The sequence below is a fragment of the Artemia franciscana genome, chromosome 3 (assembly GCF_032884065.1).
Source record: "Artemia franciscana chromosome 3, ASM3288406v1, whole genome shotgun sequence".
Taxonomy (NCBI): Eukaryota; Metazoa; Arthropoda; class Branchiopoda; order Anostraca; family Artemiidae; genus Artemia; species Artemia franciscana.
In genome coordinates this window covers 49699561-49718300 of record NC_088865.1, presented here as the reverse complement: position 1 = coordinate 49718300, position 18740 = coordinate 49699561, and the positions used below count along the sequence as shown (strand labels likewise).

Genomic DNA, 18740 nt, shown 5'->3' with positions numbered 1-18740 from the left:
CATGCTCTCCAGGACTTTCTTAACTTTCCTCAAAGTTCCGTTGAAGTTTGAATGTCCAAATTAAAACTAATTCACTTAGTTTAATCCACTATATATATTCTTATCTTAGATCTTCCAGAGCCTTGACTTTAGATGGCTCTGGTTCCCGAAATTAACAAGCTGCTAAACCGAGTTTAAATTGTAAGGAGCACCGACCGGAGTACGAAAGCTCGGACTTAGTAAGAACCTTATTAATATAAGAAAAATTTGACCTAAAATAAAACAAAAGAAATGAAGCTTAGGACCAGCCATAGTTTCATTGGACCCACCACATTAACAAAAAATAGTATTAGTCCCGAAATTAGCAAAAACTAGCATTAGTCTCGAAATTAACACGCTACTTAACCGAGTTTAAATGGCAAGGAGCACCGACCCAGGTACGAAAGCTATGAATTAGTGAGAACCTTAATAATATAAGAAAAGTTTGGCCTAAGATAAAAAAACGAAGGTTAGGAAAAGAGAACCAAAAAGAGAAACAGTAAGGGAAAATGAATCAAAAGGAAACACCAATACATAAACAATTACTTAATGGCCGCAAATGTTTTTAACAAATTGATGTTAAAAGGTAGAATAGCTTCCTTCATATATTTTAATTAAACAAAGTTACGCATTAGTCAAACTATAAAATATTAGCTGGGACAGAGTGAGGACATGGTTTAAGGGGAGCAAAGATATTAAAAAGAGGGTCTTACCTAATTCTAAGTATTCACTTTGTAGCATATCACGGGATGCTGGTTTCAATAGTAAATCCTTTTCCCATTGTGGCAGTCCTTTTGCATTTTCTTTTTGCATTTCACTATTCTTTGCTCGTTTCAATTTCCATGAGTTCTGTATAAACCTGTAATCAATGGTTTGTTTTAAAATTCTATTTTATATCTTGGAAATTATACTATTAATACTTTACTTAATGAAAAAGATTTTAACAATATTCATTTTAACAATATTTACTAATAATATCATTATTGACTAATATTATCATATTATATTATTATCAATATTATCAATATTATATTATTATCAATATTATAAGTATTATCATATTATATTATTATCAATATTATCAATATTATTATTATTGACTAATAATATCAACTTTTTAATAATATCATTTTAACAATATTGACTCGATATGATTTTCATAAACTGTTTAGATTCTAGAATTGAAACGCTTGCTTGACTCGGATTCTTATATCTTTTAAGAATATACCTTAAAAGTAATACGTGAAATTAGCAAAATTAAAATGGACTATGAATATAATTGTAATAAACATTTGACTAGATTAAACACAAAACAACTAAAATCCCTTATTGTGGGTGTAACGATAGTTCGACTAAGTGACTTAAGTTACAAATAAATAAGTATGGAAAGTTTACTTCAGGTAATCCATCTTGCGAATAAAAAAGTTTTCGTTCTTTTTACGCGCTTACGTTTTCGAAGAAGTAAAATTTAACTTTTTATTCTGTTTATTGGCTTAAAATTTCACAGAGGCACAAATCATGCAAAAGAAGTAAGTTTAATGACATCCCCTTCTGGCATAAGCTAACAGAATAAAATGACTAGCTTAAGAAAGCATCCTACACATGCTAACTAATGAAATCAAAGCACACAGTAAAGCTGCGACACAGGGCGGTCATTCCTTTAGCACCTTCAAACATCTGGGGATTGAAGTACTAAATTTTTTGAGAATGACAGAACTTTATCAAAGTAAACCAGGTGACATAAAAATTGATAGTAAAGAAAATACTACAAGTAATAACCAAGTTGTCCTTGGAGATCTGATGAAGTCTGTTTTAGGGTCTAATCTCATTACTTATATACATTACTACCCTTGTCTTAACTCTCTTCATACGTTACTACCCCAACAATATATATTTATAGTTAACCACTTAAATAGGGAACATGGCATCATTGTTTGTTTTACCTTGCTTTGTTTGTTTTTTGTTTGTCATTGTTTGTTTTGCTTTATACCCCTATGGGATAGAAACAAAAGACTAGTGTCAGCCTACGGGTTAGATGAGCCTCAAACCTTGGCTGAAAAGCGTCGTGGTCGCTGTTTTTCTAAGCTTGATAGAACAAATAGCCTCCATCCTGCTATGTGTTAATAGAAATATTGAATCTATTCTTTGTAGTATAGATTTTTTTGTGGGTATGTTGTTCTTTCTTTTTTTTTTGTCTTCTCATCTACTCCATATTAAACCCTTGTGTGTGTTTTGGGGCAATAAATACATTTATTGATAAACTGGTAATAAACGAACTTGAATTTGACTTTTTTTTATAAGGATCTCTTTCTTTCGATCCTTTTTTTATTTCTTCTTTCAGTGACAGATCATAAAAAATGATACTGAATTAGAAAGTGGATGAAATTTTATGAGCCATTTAACTAGCTTCAGCTCAAAATAACTAAAAGGCATTGCTCAGGGTGCAAGAATGGGATTTTGAAAAATATGCCGAAAATAATTAACTATTCAAATAAACAATCAATGAAGATGAAGAGATAATTTCAGCTAGCCAGAATTTTGATCCAATGGATAACTTCAGAAGCCTAGTAGCATGTTTCATTAGCCTTTTTAATCAGTCTTAACTAAACTTGTATTTGTTTTGGCATACATTATAACTATAAAATTGTATTATACAAAATATTGTTAAAATAAAATAACTTAAATATTATAACTTAAATGTTATAATAGCTTTAATATTGTTGAAATAAAGTTTAAATTTAAAAACTAAAAATATTATATTTAAACAATATAATCTTGCTCGTAGTTTTTGGGAAAGTTTGTAAATTTATGGTTTGATGGTTAGTTGCAAGCTTGCAAACCATTGGAAAATTAGTTACAAGTTTATGTCAACTTACCCGTCAAATTTATGGTTTGACGGTTGAGCCTCGTTCACAATGAAACTTAACTAATACCAAGACTTAACTACCACTGGTTTGAATCAATTAGATTTTTTTTTTAGTATTCTGAATACCTAGCATAAGCTAAGGCACTTCCAACACCCTGAAACGAACTGTAAAATTCCATTAAACGTAAGGATTGATATTAAAGAGAATCTAATAAGCAATTAAAATTGCAGTTTAGACTGTTTAAAATTTGAAATTAAAAAATTCAGCAGCTTTTTCTTAAATTGAGGAGGCTGGTTCCCCTCGCCTTTGATTGACCAGATCAACATTTTATTTAGCAGAATAATCCCACAGCATAAAGGATTGTACATAGTACACTTTGGCCCGATTCGCATTAAATTTGCGTCGATTTTTTTTATTGCTCGTTTGCCCGTTTACCTTTACTACTCGTTTTGGTGACATAAAAGCCACTTCTGCTGAACAACTTTCAAATCTTAGCCCATCAATTATGTCTGATATTAAGTCTAGGAGAAAATAAGTTTTCGCGCGTTTTCCTGAGAAAGTTTGTAAAGGTTGGTGTATGCTGGTTGTTTGGAGACTTCCAACCAGTGTTTCCTTTCGGCAGGGTCCAGAAAGAAGCATGCAAGCCCAAAAATAAGTAGATTAGAAGTAGATACGGTTTAGAAAAAGTAGAAAATTAAGTAGTTATGCATAGATTATTTGAAGAATTTGGATGAGAAATTGGACTTTCTGAGACTCACATAAGGCATATTTCAGATAAATGATTTTAATTGTAAAACCGGCACAAAAATAGAGAGGGATAGTATCTGATAAAAAAAATGGCTAGCTAAGCCAAAAGTGATCAGACCAAAAAACTTGAACCTCCAAAAATAAATAGAAAGTAAGTAGATGCCTTCAAAATAAGTAGAAAGTAAGTAGACAAGTAGATTTAATATTTGAAAGAAGAAAAATCCAAAAATAAGTAGAAAGTAAGTAGATGCCTCCAAAAATAAGTAGAAAGTAGGTAAATAAGTAGATTTAAAATTTGGAAGAAGAAAAATCCAAAAATAAGTATTCTACTGCCAAATAAGTAGCCACATCTGCCATAACTACCACATCTCACTGGCCAAATAACTGGGATGTGGCCAAATAACTGCCACATCCCAGTCCATCAATTGCGTCCTACGTTAAGTAAACACGTAAATTACTTATCCCGTATTCTGGTTCGTTGTAAGCAAAGCTTTACAAAGCTTTATAGTACTACTACTACTACTAACAACTCACTGCAGCACACCAGGCCACCAGAGGCCAACACAGCTACGTACGCTCCTTCTCGATCCCAATCTATTTAAAGACTCCCGTTTTACAACCTCCCAGGAAGTTCTCATTTCCTTTAAATCTTTCTTTATGACACCCCTCCAGCCTAGATGAGGACGACCAGCTCTCTGTTTAGCCCTAGACGGTTGGCCAAAAAGAACAATCTTCGGCAATCTGTCATCCTTCATCCGTAGAACGTTTCCTAGCCATCTCAACCTTTCTTTCATTATAGCCCTAGAAAACGGGATTGAACCACATTTTTCGTACAGCCTATTGTTTGAAATACGGTCAGTCAGCCGGGTACCCAGAAAAATCCGTAGGCAATTTCTCTCGAAAATATCTCGTAAATCTCCATCCGCTTTTCGGAGCGTCCATGCTTCAAAGCAGTAATTAACCACTATCATCACTGTACCTTCAATATTCTAATCTTGGTTTGCAGACTTATCTTCCTATTCTTCCAAACTTTTTTTAACTGTGGAAAACACCCTGAGCCTTGGCTGTTCTACTTTTAACATCTTCACTGCTCCCACCATCTTTGCTAATAGTACTACCAAGATAAGTGAAGCTGTTCACCTGATCAATCTTTTCGTTACCCAACGTCACGTTTCATCTTCACTTATTCCTAGCCTTAGTGACTTAATCTTCTTAACATTAATTTTCAAACCTATTCTAGCACATTGAAATCGTATAACATTTAAGTGTTTATTCATTTTGCTCCCACTTTCATCTAGGATACTTAAAACATCAGCATAATCTAAGTCCAGGAGAGCTTTTCCTCCCCATTTGTTTCGGTGGTCTCCCATTACCTTTCCTGTGCTCCTTAAGATAATTCCACACAATAATCCATATAAAGGGGGATAGAAACAGCTCTGCTTAACTCCTGATTTAATACAAAACCAACTGCGAGCCTCATTTCCTACCCTAACCGCAGCAGTGTTATTCTCGTACATAGCACTAATCACTTTAATGTGTTTGGTTGGAATACCATACAAGAATATGACCTTTGCTAAAGCTTTTCCATCAACAGAATAAAACGCTTGCTCATAATCTATAAAACTGAGGACCAAACGTCCTTGAAAGCTAAAGTGTTTCTCAAATATTAAAAAGTGAAAATTTGGTCGACACATCCTCAACATTTTCTAAAACCGCACTGTTCTCCTCTTAAAACATTGTCTACAGCATCTCTCAGTCTAAGAAGTATAACATTAGAAAGTTATTTGGTATCTAAGGAGACCAGACTAATGCTTCAATAATTAAGACACTCACCCTTATCACCTTCATAATTTTCAGTAACTTATTTACAACATCAAAGCCACTATATTTAAGTAACTCATTCACCGCACTACCAGTACCTGGAGCCTCAATATTTTTTAATCCTTTTAGTACTGTCACTAATTCTTCCTCACAAAGCTTTATTGCCATTAAGTAGTGTCTCAAATTGGGGCAGATCCCCTTTTAGGAACATTCTGGCAAAAAAGGATAAACACTCACTTTTTTCGATAGTCTTCAAGTATAGGAAAATTATTTCGAACCTCACCCCGGGGATGTAATAGCGTTTCAGAAATAACATAATACGGTGGATCCTTTTGAAGGGGTTGGATTGGTTTTAGTGCTCATTGGATAACTACATTCGATACTGAAACGTTTCAACAAAAAAATGAAGGGGCTTCCTGAAAGAAAAACCAGTCTTGGGCACACGCATAGTTAAAAACGGTCTTGTTTGCAGGATTAATCTTTTTTTATTTGATAAACAATTTTTCTTTATCAATTCCTTTTCATTCTTCTTTCTTTTTTTAGTAAGATATTTTGCTGACCGTATTTTCGGACACTTTTCCCACGGCTTTAAATACCAACCTGTCTTCATCGAAATGGCTTTATTTATCTCTTCTTTGTAATAAATAGGTAATCCGTGAATAAATCTTTCCGTAACTCCATATCTAGCCTATAAATCCGGCCTATAACCTATAATTTTAAGTCTATAAATCCAGCCACCAATCTACAGCCAAAATAATTAGAAACGGTTTTCTTTGCAATAAATAGGAAAGCCGTATATAGATCTTTCCGTAAGTCTATTTCTAGCCTATACATCTCGCCTATAGCCTATAAGTTTATAAGTCTATAAATCCAGAAATCAATCTACAGCCAAAATAATTAGAGTCGGTTAAGCTTACGGCAAAAGAATTTCAAGGAAATTATTTAATAGTTGTTTTCCAACCATTATTATCGCCAATTGAATGAATATTTCAGAAAGACAACCAGCGGGATCACATTGATCTGTTCTTAATCTTGAAACTATGTCCGCTTTGGTAGCAGGATCACCAGGATAAGTGTAAAATCGTCCCTAAAAAAATTAAATCCGTGTTAGCACTATCAAACAGTTCGTGGTAACGAACTGTAGTAAGGAGCGACCCGGCTCAATAGTAACCAAAGTCTAAAAAATGGAATTTTGGTACCAATAGCTACATCAAAAGAATTGCATGTTAATGCTGATTTTAAATATATAAGTTTCATCAAGTTTAGTCTTACCCATCAAAAGTTACGAGCCTGAGAAAATTTGCATTATTTTAGAAAATAGGGGGGAACACCCCCTAAAAGTCATAAAATCTTAACTATAATCCCACCATCAGTTTCAGCGTATCAGAGAACCCTAAAGTAGAAGTTTCAAGCTCCTATCTACAAAAATGTGGAATTTTATATTTTTTGCCAGAAGGCAGATCACGGATGCGTGTTTATTTGTTTTTGTTTTTTTCCCAGGGGTGATCGTATCGACCCAGTTGTCCTAGAATGTTGCGAGAGGGCTCATTCTAACGGAAATGAAAAGTTCAAGTGCCCTTTTTAAGTGACCAAAAAAATTGGAGGGCCCCCTCCCATGCTAATTATTTTCCCAAAGTCAACGGATCAAAATTCTGAGATAGCCATTTTATTCAGCGTAGTCGAAAACCCTTATAACTATGTCTTTGGGGACGAATTACTCCCCCACAGTCCCCGTGGGAGGGGTTACAAGTTCAAAACTTTGATCGGTGCTTACATATAGTAATGGTTATTGGGAAGTGTACAGGCGTTTTCAGGAGGATTTTTTGGCTGGAGGCAGGGGTTGAGAAGAGGGAATATGCTGGGGGAACTTTCCATCGAGGAATTTGTCATGGGGGAAGAAAATTTCCATGAAGGGAGCGCAGGATTTACTAGCATTACTTAAAAAAAACAATGGAAAAGTTTTTTTCAGCTGGAAGTAAGCAGCAGCATTAAAACTTAAAACGAAGAGAAATTATTACCCATATGAGGGGCTCACCTCCTCCTAATACCTCACTCTTTACGCCAAAGTATTTTTAGTAATTTCAACTATTTATTCTGCGGCTTTTGTGATTCAGGGGTCATTCTTAATGAATTGGGACAAAATTTAAGCTTTAGTATAAAGAGCGAGGTACTGACGAGGGGGCGAACCCCCTCATATATGTAATAAAAACATAAGAAAACAAAAGTTCTTTACGTAAGCTAATTTATAAGTTACGTATATCTTTTACTTATAAAAAGATTCGTAAAAAATTAAAAATTCTAGTTGCCTTTTTAATTAACCGAAAATCGGAGGGCAGCTAGGCTTCCTCCCCCACTCTTTTTTTCTCTAAACCATTCGATCAAAATTATGAGAAAGCCATTTAGCCAAAAAAAAAAAAAAAAAAATATACAAATTTCGTTTTAATTATTCCTCTGCGGAGAGCCAAAATCAAAACATGCATTGATTCAAAAACGTTCAGAAATTAAATAAAAAAAAAACAAATTTTTTAAATGAAAGTAAGGAGCGACATTAAAACTTAAAACGAACAGAAATTACTCCGTATATGAAAGGGGCTTTTCCTTCTCAACGCCCCGCTCTTTACGCTAGAGTTTCTTACTGTTTTAAAATGTAGAGTTAAGAGAAAGAGTCAAACTTTAAGCGTAAAGAGCGGGTCGTTGAGAAAGAAAAGCCCCTTTCATATACGGAGTAATTTCTGTTCGTTTTAAGTTTTAATGTCGCTCCTTACTTTCATTTAAAAAACTAGTTTTTTTATTTGATTTTATTAAGTAGCGGTTAGCGTTTCACAGAAATCATATTTATAGAAGCATTATCATCAGGGTAAGCATAAAATCAGCAGAAGAATCAAAATTAAGACCTTTTAATTTTGCATTCCTATTTCATACAACTTAGTGTAATGTTTACTTGAAATAATACTCGCTTTAGTTTTAGGATTAAATAAACAAAAAAGTTAACTGAAAGTAACAACAGCATCAAAGCTTAAAATGACCAGAAATCATTCCGCATATGAGGCGGGATACCCCATTTTGTGAACTCGTTAAGGTAAAGTTTCTTAGTACTTTCTGAAATGTTGTTGTTCCTTTCCAACGACACTTATGCTTCAGCAGTAAAGAGTTAAGCAATAAAATTGGGCCAAAAGTCAAACATGAACGTAAAGAGTAAAAGGTTGAGAAAGAGGCCTTTCTCAGGGCTCTTGTTCAACCCTCCTCAAATAGAGAATAATTTGGGTTCATTTTAAGTTTTAATGTAGCTCTTTACTTTCAATTGAAAAACTTTTGTTTCACTTTTAAATCATGCCCATGCCTAACCAAGATATTATGTGGCCTACCGGTCCCATAAACCAATAATTTCTTGCTGTTAAGTTTTATTTATCCAAAATGATAAATTGAATGATAGCGTTTCGCTTTTCAGTTTACATGCTTAAGACTTAAAACACTGGATTGTGATTTAAATTTTGAACAAAAATATATGTTTATTCAAATTTTCAATGATCATTAGCTTTGTTAAATGAATTCGTTTCACCTCTGTGCCGGTAGGCACGTGAATATAATATTTTTTGCGACATAGAAAAAGATTGTATCAATGGGAGGGGCACTATTACCCACCTGCACCAATAATAAAGGCGTAAATCAAGTATATTCCCAGGAATTATGAGGTATTAGATATCAATCTATAAATGAAGCTTTAGAAGCTTTCAATTTATAAACGAAGCTTTAGAGTAAAAGTCAGTAAGGTTTTCCTGCAATACGAAAAGAGGTATACGAAGAGAGGTATCACCCTGCAGAGCCCTTATTTAAGCTTAGTCTAAATGAAGGCAGGTCAGAAATTAATGCACTCCCTCCCCCTCCCCTTTTCTATCTGATGGCTCAAGAAGAGTTAGACAATTAGGGTAAAGAACTAGGCTCTTTTTGGAGTCTGGCACCCTTTCCCTGCCTATAAACTGATCCACTGTCCCTCTTTCTGATGACCGCCTACCCTCCTAGCTGATGTGCATTTATTCATCACTAAATATATGTCATAAGAAATCAAGTTAATCAACGCAGCTGAATCAAGCATTAATATAAATGGCCATATTAGTTATTTATCTTGTACGGATTACGTGACTTTTCAGGAATGTATATGTCACAGTGCGGCATTAGTTCCTCTGCAAGTGGGAAGCAGAGTATATAGTTTTTGGTACTTTTTAGTTAATTGGCTCTCTCAGTATTTGCAGTCAATGACAACTTGGTCTTTCATCGGGCAAATCATAGCTTGGTGTTTCAAAATGGCAGTAAACAGCAATGATAGTATTGAGCTTATGATTTTGTTTTTATGGTTCTTGAAAAATTCATCCAGGCCTTGCATATTTTTTTTGAATTTTTGGCAATAGGGCAGCTTTTTGGAATAGGTATAAATATTTTGGCAAGTGATAAACAATGAATTTTTTATGGAGTCAAATTATTTGTAATTGTTTGTTATTGTCAGTGCGAAATTGATCTTAAAATTAATCGGTTAGTTTTATGAATTTAAACAGTAGATCAATTCAAAGGTTATATTTGATAGAAATGATGTTCTGGGGACGGTACAATTTTATTCTCCTCGGAAAATTAAATTATTGTCAAGTTTACAACCAAAATAAAATTTTAAAGAAATAAAAGGATGTGGGGATTTTATTGCCATAAAAAAAGAAAAGCGAAATGAATAAAATAAAAGCACTGGAAAAGCACCAAATGCAAAAGTTTTACCATTTTTTCCTTCAGATGTTTCCAGGAATTTAAACCAAATCAAGTTAAACAAAAACTGAAAATGTTTATAATTTCAAGTTTATTTTTACTTTCGGTCTACTTCTGATGCAAACTCCTAATATGTAACATTGAACAATTTTGATTCCATGCCAAAGTCATAATCATAATTTGATAACAAGTTAAAAAGATCACTTGACTTTAATTATGAGCAGGCATATATCTCAGAAGAGGGGGGGGGGGCAGAGCAACATATTTCTCTTTTTTATATATCATTTCTATTATTCATAATTCATGTTTCCTTTCTGTTTCAAAAATTGCGCTCCCCAAGATATTTCTTTGTGCATGATGCAACATGTGCATCATGCAACTTTGTGCATCATGCACATGATGCAACAATATGACAAAAATATTAGAATTTCCAACATAAAATGTAAAAAAAGGGGGGGGGCAAAAAAAAGAAGGTAAAAGATAAGTGTCTGATTCACATTTACCTTGAATAAAGCGATGTAAATAAGGAGACTATAGTCGTTAATAAATTCAAAAAACCAAATTTTGATTGTGTATTTTTCGTCATACTCAGCTTGGGTTCGATGAGCTTCTAGATCAGTAAGATACTTCGCAAGCATTTTCCCAATCTGAAATAAAAATTAAGTTTATGTCCTTGAGAGACCCTTAGCAAAAAAAGAAGAAAAAAAGCTTTCAGCTGTAAAAGATATAGTAGATATAATATATTGTACAATTTTTTCGTGGCAAGGATGGCTGGTAGTAAGTAGTAAGTAAAGTTTTGTAAAGGGTGGTTTTTATATACCCGTAAAAGCTTATAAAATTCGGGCTTGTCATTAATTTGATTTGTTTAAAGGACAAAAGACCCTTTTCCTATGAATAAAGAAAAATCTACAAAACGACAAATAGCAATAAAAACAATAACACTACCTACAACATAATAAAGATGACAGCAAGTAGGGCAATTTAAAGGAACTAGGAATCAAAAGGAAAAAAGTCACTCAGACATAGTTCAGTTTTCCCCCAGAGACTGTAGATGTTTCCTTTATACCGTATACTAAAACATTAGAAATTTTTTTATTTACCACCAGTTTACCAAAATTAGATAATGATTTCATCATGTGATCGCTAAAAGATGTATTGGAATAACAAAATCGCAAGAATGACACAAGGACATGAAATAAAATTCTAACTTGGATTTCCCGTCCTGTTGACCTAGCATACAGCTTCAATACTCTTTAAACTGCTTTCACCAGCTTTTACTTTTACAGTTTATTGGCAAACCATGGTTGAGTTTATATAATCCAATCAATCAGTCAATTAATTGTATTGGCATAATAAAACAGAAGAAGGAAATTATACCCCCCCCCCCAAAGGAAGCCTGTCTGGGGCTAAGTAAACATCTGGAAGGAGAAGGATGGGTCAAAGATAGAGAGGAGCAGATCATTATACATAAGACAAGAAGAGGGTTATTGGAGGCTACAGAACGTGATGTTGACTTACCTGATGGTAACTATTTTCAAACTAGTGTTACGCGTTAGACTCAAACCAAGGGCAATGCGGAGTTGCAATTTTTTTTGTAAATATAGTTTACAACAGAACACACGATGAAAACTACGTAAGACAGTCTATTACATGTTTGAACCTCATAGACGGGTACCAGTACTTGTAAAGCAATCATTCTGATTGTAGTGAACATAGTAGCGTTGGCTTAGTAATGCGTAGGGGTTCTTCCATATATTTTCCCCCCATTCCTCATTTCCAACAACAGGAAGACATGGAAACTTGGAGATGGGTGCATTTGGCTTTTATCCTGAGTTTTGGTGTCCTATTTAGGGGGACACATCAATCAGAGGACAAACAATCGCTAATTCAACAATCTTTATACCAGTATCTTGATTTGTATAGTTTCGGGGAACAACTACCCCTGACTCCAGTTTGCCACCCCCGCTGAAATTCAGTGTCTTCATAAGTCTTATGAAAACTAAGATAGACCTACATAATTCAAGTATCCACAGATACAAGTCAGTTTTCTTTAGCATGCATTTGCCTTTATGGTACTAATTTTTCACTTGATCATTTTCATTTAATGGTCGTTTTTCACTTAATAATTTTCTCTTAATTTGGGAAAATCGGCTCATACTTTGTCCCCCACCAAGGATTTTAACAAAATTACTTCCCTGCTTCATACACATGCATCCAAGAAAATATATTGGATAAAATTTTCATGAAAATATTTTTGATTATAAGCCAAAAATATCCTTCCTATGACAGCGCAGCTCCAGGGGCAAAATACCCGCATTATACGAATACACTTAAAACAGAGGCTTCGTAGGTAGATTTAATAGTAAAGTATATGTTATACCTTTTTGAAATCCTGCTGATTGTACGAAAACTTTGTAGGGTTCTGGGACCCAGGTTCCCTCCTCCCACGCTTCATAAGTGTAAACGTATTGCACCTCTTTTCACTCATAACTATTTATGAATTTCTTAGGATGGTGTATTAGTGATTAAATGAGTACCTCAAATCAAAACTTGGTAAGTAGTTTTCGAAGATGGTATATGACTTTCAAAGGCTGTGATTAAGTGAACTTGAAAACATCGAGCTTCAAAATTGAAGTTAGGTTAGTCTTCTGTCTTTTAATTCTCTAGAGACCGTCGAATGTCAAAACTTCAAATAGTACCAATTATCAAGTCTTGTGAGAGGTTTTGATAGACAGCTTCCTTTGGTGAGATGCTTCAGCCGAGGAATAGTAATATATTTGGCTGGGTCTTGCAAAGCTGGGTTACCGACCAAGGGAGAAGAGAAAATGAGCAAAAGAGCACTATCATTCTCAAATACAAAATGCCCATGTATATAAAACTGGGACGGCATGCACAGAGTGCATTTGAAAATTTTTTGTTTTTTCCTAGGAATAGGCTAATTAAAATACCTCAGTTGATTAATTCGAAACTAAACACCAAACTTAGTTGAAAGCTTTCTTCGAGGCTTCTTAGAAAACCAAAGTTTTCTTACGAATTGAATTGAAAAAAAATAACTGAAAGTAAGGAGTGACATTAAAACTTAAAACGAACAGAAATTACTTCGTATATGAAAGGGACTGCTTCCTCGTGAACGCCCCGCTCTTCACGCTAAAGTTTTTTACTGTTGTAAAAATAGAGTTAAGAGAAAGAGTCGGACTTTAGCGTGAAGAGCGGGGCGCTGATGAGGAAGCAGCCCCTTTCATTTTGAAGTAATTTCTGTTCGTTTTATGTTTTAATGTCACTCCTTACTTTAAGTTAAAAAACACTTGTTTTTATTTAATTTAATTTCTGAACGTTTTTGAATCAATGCATGTTTTGATTTATGCTCTCCGCAGATGAATAATTAAAACGAAATTTGCGTATTTATTTTTTTTTGGGCTAAATGGTTTTCTCATAATTTTGATCGAATGACCTTGAGGAAAAAGAAGAAGTGCAGATGGAGGTCTAGTTGCCCTCCGATTTTTTGGTTACTTAAAAAGGCAACTAGAACTTTTATTTTTTTTCTGAATGTTTTTATTAGTAAAATTATTAGTAAAAATAAATTTTATTAGTTAAAGATATACGCAACTTAAAAATTAGCTTACGCAAAGAAACTTCTGTATTCTCATATTTTTATTACATATATGAGGGGGTTCACCCCCTCGTCAGTACCTCACTCTTCACGCTAAAGCTTTAATTTTGTCCCAGTTTCTTAAGAATGACCCCTGAATAACAAAAGCCGTAGAATAAATAGTTGAAATTTCTAAAAATACTTTTGCGTAAAGAGCGAGGTATTAGGAGGAAGAGAGCCCCTCATATGCGTAATAATTTCTGTTCCTTTTAACAGAAATTATCCTGGAATATTTATAGGAATTAATATTTACAGGAAAATAATAACAGGAATATTCTGTTCCTTTCAGTTGAAAAACTTTGTCATATTTATTTTTTCATTGTTTTTTTAAATAATGCTAGAAAATCCTGCGCTCCCTTCATGGAAATTTTCTTCCCCCATGACAAATTCATCCATGAAAAGTTCCCCCGACATATCCCCCTCTTCTCAACCCTTGCCCCCAACCAAATGAAAACGCCCCAGAAAACATCTGTACACTTCCCAATAACCATTACTATATGTAAGCACTGGTCAGTGCTAGTAACTTGTAGTCCCTCCCACGGGGACTGTGGGGGAGTAGGTCATCCCAAAAGGCATAGCTGTAAGGATTTTCAACTACGCTGAATAAAATGGCTATCTCAGAATTTTGATCCGGTGACTTTGGGAAGATAATTAGCGTGCGACGGGGGCCTAGGTGCCCTCCGATTTTTTGGTCAATTAAAAAGGGCACTAGAACTTTTCATTCCCGTTAGAATGAACCCTCTCGCAATATTCTAGGACCACTGGGTCGATACGATTACCCCTGAAAAAAAAAACAAAAACAAACAAATAAACACGCATCCGTGATCTGCCTTCTGACAAAAAACACAAAATTCCACATTTTTAAACAGTTCGTGGTAACGAGCTGTAGTAAGGAGCGACCAGGCTCAATAGTAACCAAAACTCTAAAAAAATGGAATTTTGATACCAAGAGTTATATCAAAAGAATGGCATTTTAATGCTGATTTTAAATATATAAGTTTCATCAAGATTAGTATTACCCATCAAAAGTTACGAGCCTGAAAAAATTTGCCTCATTTTAGAAAATAGGGGGAAACACCCCCTAAAAGTCATACGATCTTAACAAAAATCACACATCAGATTCAGCGTATCAGAGAACCTTGTTGTGGAAGTTTCAAGCCCCAATCTATAAAAACGTGGAATTTTGCATTTTTTGCCAGAAGACAAATCACGGATGCGTGTTTATTTGTTTTTTTTTTCCCAGGGGTGATCGTATCGACTCAGTGGTCCCATAATGCCGCGAAAGGGCTCATTCTAACGGAAATGATAATTTCTAATACCCTGTTTAAGTGACCAAAAAATTGGAGGGCACCTAGGCCCCCTCCCACGGTCATTTTCCCCAAATTCACCGGATCAAAATTCTGAGATAGCCATTTTATTCACCACAGTCGAAAAACCCAATAACTATGTCTTTGGGGACGACTTATTCCCCCGCAGTCCCCGTGGGAGGGGCTGCAAGTTACAATCTTTGACCTGTGTGTACATGTAGTAATGGTTACTAAGAAGTGTACAGACGTTTTCAGGGGGATTTTTTTGGTTTGGGGGTGGGGGGATATTTGACGGGGAGGGTTACCGGGGAGGATTTTTCCTTGGACGAACTTCTCATGGGGGAAGAGACTTTCAATGGAGGGGGCGCAGTATTTTCTAGCATTGTTTTAAAAAAACAATGAAAAAATAACCATGAAAAGTTTTTTTTCTACTGAAAGTAAGAAGCAGCATTAAAACTTAAAACGAACAGAAATTATTACGCATCTGAGGGGTCTACCTTCTCGTAATACCTCGCTCTTTACGCTAAAGCATTTCTAGTAATTTCAACTATTTATTCTACGGCCTTTGTGATTCAGCTTTAATATCAAAAGCGAGGTATCGACGATGGGTGAGCCCCCTCATATACGCAATAAAAACATACGAATATTGAAGTTCGCTACGTAATTTAATTCGTAAGTTACGTATATTTTTTATTTATGAAAACGTTCGTAAAAAGTTAAAAGTTATAGTTGCCTTTTTAAGTAATCAAAAAATAGGAGGGCAACTAGGTCTCCTCCTTCGCTCCTTTTTTCTCAAAATCTTCCGACTAAAACTGTGAAAAAGCCATTTAGCCCCAAAAAATTAATATGCAAATTTCGTTTTGATTATTTATGTGTAGAGAGCCAAGATCAAACCATGCATTAATTCAAAGACGTCCAGAAATTAAAGAAAAAAACGAGTTTTTTTAAATGAAAGTAAGGAGCGACATTAAAACTTAAAACGAACAGAAATTACTCCGTATATGAAAGGGGCTTTTTCTCCTCAACGCCCCGCTCTTTACGCTAAAGTTTGACTCTTTCTCTTAACTCTACATTTTAAAACAGTAAAAACCTTAGCGTAAAGAGCGGGGCGTTGAGGAGAAAAAGCCCCTTTCATACACGGAGTAATTTCTGATCGTTTTAAGTTTTAATGTCACTCCTAACTTTCACTTTAAAAAACTTTTTTTTTGTTTAATTGTAGATAGGAGCTTGAAACTGCAGTAGGATTCTCTGATACGCTGAATCTGGTGGTGTAAATTTCGTTATGGTTCTATGATTTTTACGGGTTGTTTCCTCCTCACCTGTGCCCTGTGCTTCCAAAATTAAGTCTCTAGCCGGCAATCCTTCAATTCGTCGCAATCCAAGTTTCTACCACCAGTCACGACCCGGTAGGGCAACGGGGTTCTGCTCCGCCTCAAGGTTTGTCGCTTGACCTAAATCTCTTGACTTGTCTAGTTCTTCACCGTACCGCATTATTAGGTATTTTGGATATTTACATCTACCAAGCTCCAAATACTTTTTACAAAGGCGCTGTCTATGTGTGGTAACACTTTTAAGATGTATACCTCGCTTTGATTTAATTTTCCCCATGATTTCGGCTTTGTGTGCACAACTTTACTGAAGGCTCCTGACTATTTCTCATTTCTAGGTTTCTTCATTGCATTGAAATAATTTATGAAAATTTCACACTCTATTAAAAAGCAGCTGATTATACCAGCTTGTCATTTTGGTCTCTAGGGGGTATTATCGGCGATCTGAAACAATTCTTTCTGGCAACCCACTTGTAAAAATTTCAGGTAGCTGAAAATATTCTAGGGGACTGTTAGAAAACAGGAAAATAAATCGAAAAATGGTTCCAATCATCTTACAGGTTATTGTCTCCTGCTCATGGTAGTACCGATTTTGTTCTAAAAACAATATCCTTTATCGAGTACACTTGTGAAAAAGACCTAGACATTTTCTAAGATTTCTAAGCAATTAGAGGAAATAGAGCAAAATCCTTTCAAACATTTTGTAGCATCTTCAAGAAGCTATGGCCTGATATTAAAAGTGGCATCATCCGCCAATGAATACTTGAGTACTTTTTGAATATACATTTTTTAATTTAACATGGGATTTTCGAGTTCCATCAGTTCACTTAATCACGGCCTTAAGGACATTTTACACACTGATGAAATCGGGATCAACCCCAAGTTTTGGACAATATATTTGTGGGCCAGAATTTAGGATCCCTTGTCTGAGAGGTCGAGGGTTCAAATCCTAATGTACCAAATTATTTGGTTTGGGACGGCGATCAGTGGCGTGACTCTGTAAGTTCAGCTAGGGTTGACCCACCTCTAAATAGGTACCCGGAGTTATCTGGGGAAGGCAAGCAGGAGCGAGTCTACAAAAACACAGGATGGTTGGCCCCCAATCTCCCATTGCAATTCCTGGCTGAAGGGCCAAGAAACGGAAATAAGCATCGCTGGTGGGGACTCCAGTACCGTATTCTTTACCTTTGTTTACCTTCTAATTGCAGGCCCAAACTTTAAAGCTGTAGATATACTATACTTCTTTCAACTCATGATTATTTAGGGATTATTGTAAGATCCATTTTGAACGGACAGACGTTTACTCTAACTAAAACACGTCAAGGACGTATTTCGCACATGATGTTTCATTATGCCTCTGGAACAAAGAATCGAAGAATCGATGAAGAATCCTGATAGTCAATATTTATTGTCTGCAACTATACGTCTCATTTTTCTACGTCATTTTAAAATAGCTTATAGTACCTTAAAGTAGCTTATATACAAAAAAAAAGTGCTCATGAATCGAATGAATAGGTAATAGTTAAAAATGGACTGCATTAAAATTTTTGGATAAGCTTGATTCTCTTCTTTTTTTCTTTACTAAGCTAAAAAGTAACATTCTTCTAGTTACTGAACTAGTTTTTGCTTTTATTAAGGGAAGAGTTTCAATCAAATACCGTACATGAACACAAAAGCCTTACTTCCTTACCTTACTTCAAGGCCATGTTCTACAATGGAAGTTTCGCAGCTTTGGGTTCTTTTTTAATATTAATTAAAAGACTTTTTACACAAAATAAGCTTTTTAAGAAAAATTAAAGAAGTCTATTGAACCAAAAATAAGCAAAAATAGGATCAAATAATCTAGCAAGTTTAAAATTACCACCAATGAGCATCAATAAATAAATGAAACCCGGAACGAACAAAAATTACAATAAATAAACCAGTCAAATTCAAAACAAGCAGAAATTATCATAATTAGGGCTCACGACCCCTATGCCTTCTCAAGGCAACGAAATAATTTTCACTTTACTGAAAAAATTGAAATGTTTTCATTTTCATAACTTTAACAAATTAAAAATTGTTGATATTTAAAGAATAAATATGAGCATGCATTCATTTGTAGTATTTCAGTAAATCACAAACAATGTTCCGGCCTTGAGAAGCCGTAGAGGTTGTGAGCCCTAGTCATGTTAATATTGTCATCATCCAAAAATGTTGTTGATTTGCGTTTTTGACCCGTTTTGACGCCTTTTCATCTTGATAGTCTAAGCCT

At 34.8% G+C, this 18740-nt stretch overlaps 1 protein-coding gene across 1 annotated transcript in view; it reads right to left on the bottom strand.

Annotated features, from left to right (window-relative positions):
• The window catches only part of LOC136025366 (anoctamin-4-like), a 79588-nt gene that overhangs the window by 46349 nt on the left and 14499 nt on the right, over positions 1 to 18740 (bottom strand). Inside the window, exons 4-6 of the mRNA XM_065701321.1 lie at positions 10706 to 10849; positions 6371 to 6540; positions 732 to 877 (exon numbers count right to left, since the gene is read on the bottom strand). Of these exons, the coding sequence (XP_065557393.1) occupies positions 732 to 877; positions 6371 to 6540; positions 10706 to 10849 (460 nt within the window). The remainder of the gene's footprint in view (positions 1 to 731; positions 878 to 6370; positions 6541 to 10705; positions 10850 to 18740) is intronic.